Source organism: Echinops telfairi, unplaced genomic scaffold (genome assembly GCF_000313985.2).
Source record: "Echinops telfairi isolate 266 unplaced genomic scaffold, ASM31398v2 ScPeMD7_3;HRSCAF=10, whole genome shotgun sequence".
NCBI lineage: Eukaryota > Metazoa > Chordata > Mammalia > Afrosoricida > Tenrecidae > Echinops > Echinops telfairi.
This window is the reverse complement of record NW_022103899.1, coordinates 32286793-32294552: the sequence shown is the minus strand read 5'-3', so window position 1 is coordinate 32294552 and position 7760 is coordinate 32286793. Positions and strand designations below refer to the sequence as shown.

Here is a 7760-nt window from a genome sequence, read left to right as displayed (position 1 = left end):
GGGGGGGCTGTTACAGCTTTTATAACATTCTATACATCAGTTGTATCAAACATATTTGTACATATGTTGCCATCATTATTTTCTAAACATTTGCTTTTTATTTGAGCCCTTGGTGTCAGCTCCTCATTTTTCCCTCCCTTCCACCCTCATGACCCCTTAATAAATTATTATTTTCATATCTGCTGTCTCCCTTTACCCATGTTTCTGTTGTTTATCCCCTGGGGGTGGAAAGGTTATATGTCGAACATTGTGATAGTTCCCCTTTCCTCCCCCAACCTTCCCCCTACCCTCCTGGTATGCTACTCCCATTTCTGGACCTGAGGGGTTTATCTGACCTGGATTCCATGTGTCCTGAGCTCTTGTTTGTACCAGTGTATATGTGCTGGTCTAACCAGAACTGAAAGGCAGGACTGGGGTCATGTTAGTTGGGGGTAAGGAACCTGAAAGAACCGATAGTTTCGTCTGTACTGCACCTTGGTTGACTCATTCCTTCCTTGTGCCCCTTTAGTGAGGGGATATCCTATCCACAGACGAGTTTGGGGTCTCTGCTCTACCCACCATCGTTTCAACAATATGTTATTTTTTCATTGTTTTGGGTCTTCTGGTACCTTTTACCTGACTCCATCGACATTGTTAAGTTTTATTAGCATACAATTCACAAACCATACCAATTCACTAGTTCAAGCATATCGAGAAGAGTTGTACAGTCATCACCACAATCACTCTTTAAACATTTTCTTTGTTCTTATACTCATTATTAGCTCCACTATGCATCACGAAAAATTTTAACCACTTGAGTCCTAGAAGAAAAGTAGATTATTTCTGTGTGGAGAAATTCAGTTTAAGAAAGCAAAATCCAATTTAATAATTTTGAGGAGAAAAAGTCAGCGATAAGTAAGATTACTTTAACTTTGTCTCTTTAGCATGTCAGTTTTTGAACAACAAAAATTGTGGAAACCATAGAACTCTAAAATTTTTAGCCTGAGCCACTTTTGTTATGTACACATAACATTTAATGAATCACATGTAATCATAATACATACTCCTTTGCCTTTTTGTTTGACATTTTTAAAAAGAAAAAGAATTATGTAACTTACTACTTTATTTCACACACACCAAAAAAACAATACATAATAGTCATTTTATTGCCATGGCACAAAAAATGCATTTATACAATATTTTGTATCTTTAGTTTGGTAAGGTTGCACCAAAATGCATAAACAAATCCTGCTTTCTAATGCTTTCCAGAGATAATCTCTGATAACAGTTTTTATACGTGTACTTGATAATTTGACATGCACACACAAATGAGATCAAACTGTATACCAAGGTGCCTCAAAAAGCCCAAGGAACAATTGAATTAAAAGATAATGGAATTTTTCCCAGAACTATTTTAAGCCACCTTATAAATTGTTCTTTAACCTAATCTCTCTTGACTGAACTCTAGTTCTTAAAGTTTTTTGTTTTTTTTTTTAGCTTCTAGTAGTTCTATTAAATTAATAGGTGATAGTCTTGTAGAATACTGTTTCTTTCATTTTTCTACCTATGCCCTTTTCCGTTTTATTATTGTCTTAGTCATCTGTTACCCTGGTTCATCAGACTCCATCTTGAGTATTTCTACTTTGGGGGAAAAAAAATAGTATACTTAATTGTTCATTAGCTACATCTTTATAGCATCATGTTGTTGCATAAAGTAGTTAAAAGAAAGATATATACCATCTTTTTAACAGTATTTCTCTTTGGGAAAGGAGTTGAATTAGGGCTGAGATGGGTTAAAATTTCTACTCCAAATACTTCAGTACAATATTGTACCTTTTTATCGTGCATTTTAAATTCCCTGGATAATTTTTAAAAAGGGATCTAAGAGGTTTCATGTTATCTTTATGTAAAAGCTTTTACCCATTACTTAGAATGTGCTTTGCCATTTTCCATTTCTCAAAGGCCATCACGGTGATGTGGGAGCTCCTGTAGCTGATGTTATTCTCCCAGGAGCTGCTTACACAGAGAAGTCTGCCACGTATGTCAACACTGAGGGCAGAGCTCAGCAGACCAAAGTAGCTGTGATGCCACCTGGTTTGGCAAGAGAAGACTGGAGAATTATAAGAGCCCTCTCTGAGGTATTGCTTTTGAGGCATTGCTTGTTAGGCTACCAGAGTTTTTGATATGTTAGTTTTTTTTAACAATTTTAAAAATTAAGGTGCCAGTCTGAAGAGTAAGAAATGATTAAAATTATCTCTATATGCAACTACTTTCAGAAAATGGGGATTTGAAGTTTCAGAAAATTGTTGATTTGGCTTTTGCTTTAAAAGTTCCTATTGTCTGGAGGAGAAAACAATGGGACCGACTGTTCCCGGGGGGCACATGGGAGAGGGGGGGGTGGGGGAAAGGTAGTGGTGTAAACAAATCCAGGGACAAGAGAACAAAAAGTGATCCAAATCGGTGGTGAGAAGGGTGTAGGAGGCCTGGTAGAGCGTGATCAAGGGTAATGTAACCAAGAAGAATTACTGAAACCCAAATGAAGACTGAGCATGATAGTGGGACAAGAGGAGAGTAAAAGGAAATAGAGGAAAGAGCTAGGAGGCAAAGGGCATTTATAGAGGTCTAAATAAAGGCATGTACATATGGAAATATATATATGAGTATGGGGAAATAGATATATATACATATATTTATAGGTTTAGTATTAAAGTAGCAGAAGGACATTGGGCCTCCAGCCAAATACTCCTTCAATGCAAGAATAGTTCCTTCTATTAAATTGGCATTCTATGATGCTCACCTTCCCGACAACCGCTGAAGACAAAGCGGGTGAATAAGCAAATGTGGTAAAGAAAGCTGATGGTGCCCAGCTATCAAAAGATAAGCATCTGGGGTCTTAAAGACTTGAAGGTAAACAAGCGGCCATCTAGCTCAGAAGCAACAAAGCCCACATGGAAGAAGCACACCAGCCTGTGTGATCACGAGGTGCCAAAGGCATCAATTATCAGGTATCCAAGAACAAAAAATCACATCAATGTGTATGACCGCTAAAGACAAATGGGTGCATAAGCAAATGTGGCGAAGAAAGCTGATGGTTCCCGGCTATCAAAAGATATAGCGCCTGGGGTCTTAAAGGCTTGAAGGTAAACAAGCGGCCATCTTGCTCAGAAGCAACAAAGCCCAGATGGAAGAAGCACATCAGCCAGTGCGATCATGAAGTGTCAAAGGGATCAGGTATAAGGCATCATCAGAACAAAAACTCATAGTGAATGAGGAGGGGAGTGCAGAGTGGAGACCTAAAGCCCATTTGTAGGCCACTTACAGAAGGATCTCGGGGAGGAGACGAGCCAGTCGGGGCGATGTAGCAATTATGAAACATACAACTTTCCTCTAGTTCCTAAATGCTTCCTCCTCCCACTATCATGATCCCAATTCTACCTTACAAATCTGGCTAGACCAGAGAATGTACACTGACAGATAGGAACTCGAAACACATGGAATCCAGGGCAGATGATCCCTTCAGGACCAGTGGTGTGAGTGGCAATACTGGGAAGGTGGAGGGAGGGTGGGGTGGAAAGGGGGAACCTATTACAAGGATCTACATGTGACCTCCTCCCTGGGGTCGGACAACAGAGAAGTTGGTGAATGGAGATGTCAGACAGGGCAAGATATGACAAAATAATAATTTATAAATTATCAAGGGTTCACGGGGGAGGGGGTAGTGGGGAGGGAGGGGAAAAATGAGCTCATGCCAGGAACTTAGGTGGAATGCAAATGTTTTGAGAATGATGAGGGCAATACATGTACAAATGTGCTTTACACAATTGATGTATGTATGGATTGTGATAAGAGTTGTATGATCCCCTAATAAAACGATAAAATAAAGTTCCTTTTGTGCCCTGAGATAATTTTTAGATCTTAAACCAGAAATATCCCCTATCTTAAAACTGAACAATAGTTTAGTTTAATAATGTCTGCCTTAAGCATTGCATTCTTTAAATAAGTACCTACATGCAATCAGGTTGAAAACACCAAATTGAAAGGTTAGCTAGAAACCTTAGCAAGAGAGTCCGTGCTAATTAGAGGACCATCTCCAGAAGAGAGAATGGGGCTGGTCGCATGAAGTGAAGAATTTAACCAGTGCCCCTAAACTGCTGTCTGCTTTGCTGTGTATATGCTCCATAACAAAATAAAATTTTGTAGGAATAGTAGTTCCTTTTAAGCTCCTTTTGGTATAAAAATAAGCATCATGAGATTATACTATCATCTATAGACTTTATATGATTACTAATAAATGACAGAAACATTCAATTTGCATTGTTTCTTTAATCATTTCATAATGAGTGTTTTTGAAATCTAAATTACAAATACTAGTGTATTGACAGCTCTCTGAGCTAATAGAAAATTTGACAATTGTGTTCCTGTGTAACTACTTGCTTGATAAATAGGGTGGTTAATGGATTCCAATAAATTTTTCAGTAGTATTACATTTTTTCACTTAGTTAAAATTATATATATATCACTTGAAAATTTTAAGTACTCAAGTTTTATGTCATTTTGGGGGACTCAATATATTGCAGATTGCTGGTATCACTCTTCCATATGATACTCTGGATCAAGTGAGGAACAGATTGGAAGAAGTCTCTCCTAATCTTGTTCGATACGATGATGTTGAAGGAGCCAACTACTTTCAGCAATCAAACGAGCTCTCAAAGGTAATAAGCACTTCTCTGTGTACACTTTGCATAATGATGTATCCATTAATGGAATAACACTAGTTTTTACCATTGTCATTGATCACTAATTTCTTCTTTTTTTTTTTTAATTTAAATGTGTGTGGCAGCTAGTGAATCAGCAGCTGCTTGCTGATCCACTTATCCCACCTCAGCTAACAATAAAAGACTTCTACATGACAGGTATGTAACTGTAGTCCTCACCAGTTCTCTTATCTAAGTAATTCATTAATAAATATTCTTAACTCCATCACTATGACCACAAACCATGAAAGGTGGAAAGAAATAAAATCCCCCAGTTTGGCCTGCAGGCCTTGGGTGGTGAAATGGATAATATGCTCAACTGCTAACCCGAAGTTCAAAGGTTTAGCCCAGAGGCAGCATGGAAGAAAGGCCTGACAGTCTACTTCCAAAAGCAGCCACTGAAGAGCCTGGGGAGCAGAGGTCCACTCTTACACAGGGAGTTAGCTGAGTTGGAACCCGCTTCATAGCAACTACTGTAATTTAGCATCATCGTTCAAACCATTGGGGAGAATGGGGAGCTGATAGCATCGATGACTGTATAACTCCACTCGGGATCGAACAACAGAATTGTATGTGAATGGATATATTGGATGTGTACAATATGGCAAAAAACAAATAAGGGTTTCTGAGGAGTATGCTGAGGAGGGAGGGAATAAAAGGGAGCCGGTATCAAGGAGTTCAAGAAGGAATAAAACATGTTGAAGCTAATTGTGGTAACAATTGTACAACACTGTGATTGAACTATGGATTGAACTACGATATCTATAAGAGCTCCCAATAAAATGATTAATAAATTACAATAGTTAACAACCATTGATTGGTAGTGTTTGATACTTTTAGACTTTACTTTTAGTATCTTGTTTTAGAAACTAGTCAATAGAAATATAGGCAGAATTTGAAAATGCATTAGTAGTAACTTTTAAATATAAAATATTTACTATTAAAAGGAAAAGCACTATTTGTATAGTGATTTTAGAGAGTTTTTCTAAGTTCAATTTCTGTGAAGGTTTTTCAGAGAGTTACAGATTAGACAGCGGTAGAGATATAAACTGTTAGGGTACTTTTAAGGAATGTACATTCAGTGGAGCTTCTTTCCTGCATTTAGCCAAGAGGGGACTGATTTTCTGAATTTGTTAGTCAACCTTATGACATTTACATATAAGTACCTAGAGCCTAATTGTGTATGTGTGTGCACGCACACACCCATGAACATGTACATTGTTAAAATTTTGCTGGCTTTTAAATGTTTTATTATTAAAAAATGCCAATTTTCTTCATTTTGTTACAGATTCTATTAGCAGAGCCTCACAGACGATGGCCAAGTGTGTGAAAGCTGTAACTGAGGGTGCCCAGGCAGTAGAGGAGCCATCCATATGTTGAAACAGCTACCAGAAACCCAGTTTTCTAGCTAATGGACAGTTCCATTGGAGTGATCCCTTAATAAAAACCTGAATGATGTAATAAGTAAGGTTACACCATGAAAATGCTACATTTATTAAGGAACTTTAAGGTTTCAAAGACATTCACATGTTGTGTTAGCATTGTTAAACAGTTAATAAAAATGCATACAGATGTTCTTTCATGTAAGAGCAATAATAATCTTTGTGACAAATACAAAGAAAGTACTTAAAATATTAATTTTTGTGTACCTGCATGTTTCACTTTGTAACATGGATGAAATGGGAAGAGCTCTCATTAGGACCCACTTGTGTTAAAGAAAATATTTTAGCGTTCTGTCAAGCTGAATAAAAAGGAAAAATAAATAGACACGAACACTTCAAAAAACTAATGGAAAATTTGACTATCTTTTAATTCCATGAACTTTTCTAATTTCCTTCATATATGTATGTTGGCTAACCATACTAACAATAGCTAATGATTCTAGCTTTGTCTGTGCACTGCACTGTGGGGGGACAGTGGCTGGTGGGTCGGGCTGTTCACCACAGGGCCAGCAGTTAGAAACCCATAGTTGCACCAAGGGAGAAAGATAAGACTTCTACTCCTGTAACAATTTAAAGTCTCACAAACCCACCCAGGCAGTCTACTCGGCTCTGTGGGGTCACTGTGAGTGTTTTGGTTTGGAAACACTGGTTTTATGTGTAGTATCTCATTTTTGTCCTTGCAACAACCCTACGAAACAGCATTTTTCATTGTACAAATGAAAAACTAAAGCACTTGAATTACTAAAGAGTAATACAACTATGTGGTCCAAGGCCACATATTTTAAAAAGTTCCAGACTCAAGCCTGCTTCTGACTCCATGTTTTTCCTAACTGGTACAAATAATTTCCTCCCATTAATAATGATTCTGTAGTTAGTTACTTCTAAGAATTAATATAAAGAAACTCGATAACAAATATTTCTGTTTGCTCAATCTGTTTAGAAACCTCAGTCCTACAAGGAATTGAGGGAAACTGCTACAACTTAGAAAACAAAATCTTGGAATGAGACAGACATAAAGTTATAGTTTATATCATTGTTTTCTTATATTCATTAGCACCATCTGTCATGTTAAGTCAACTAAATTATTCTAGTAATCCAAAAAAAAAGACAGCCCAACTCTAGGACTTCATTTTCCTAATGTAACACTTTTTTAGAAAAGTGCTCTATCACCAAGGCTTCCATATTGAAGACTCGTAAAGTTTGAGTTCATGTGAAGTGCGTGCATGTAATATGCATAGGGAACTTCTACGAAAGAGACTGGTTTGCAAAAATAGGATGTCATCATGGGCATTGTTTGTGTAAAAATAGTAGTACTTCTTTACAACAGTGTATTTTATCCTCTAGTGCAGTGTCAGGGAGCCCTGTTGGCACAATGTTTAAAGTGCTCAACTGCTAACCAACAGAAAAGCAGTTCACAAACACCAGCTGCTGCAGGCGAAAAGACCTGGCCATCTGCTCACACAGGTCTCAGCCTCCGAGACCTTGGGGCACTCGCGTGTCAGAGGAGGGCTGGGATTAGTTGGACATGACAGCATGCAATAGCACCAGTCATGTGTACTCCCAGTTCTTCTGTATTTTATACAAA

The 7760-nt window shown here is 37.8% G+C and overlaps 1 protein-coding gene across 1 annotated transcript in view; it reads left to right on the top strand.

Moving 5' to 3' along the window:
- NDUFS1 (NADH:ubiquinone oxidoreductase core subunit S1) overlaps positions 1-6371 on the top strand; it is a 36614-nt gene extending 30243 nt beyond the window's left edge. Inside the window, exons 16-19 of the mRNA XM_004701559.2 lie at positions 1942-2117; positions 4557-4691; positions 4820-4892; positions 6022-6371. Coding sequence (XP_004701616.1) covers positions 1942-2117; positions 4557-4691; positions 4820-4892; positions 6022-6113 — 476 coding nt within the window. The 3' untranslated portion in view covers positions 6114-6371. The remainder of the gene's footprint in view (positions 1-1941; positions 2118-4556; positions 4692-4819; positions 4893-6021) is intronic.
- Positions 6372-7760: the final 1389 nt, after the last annotated feature.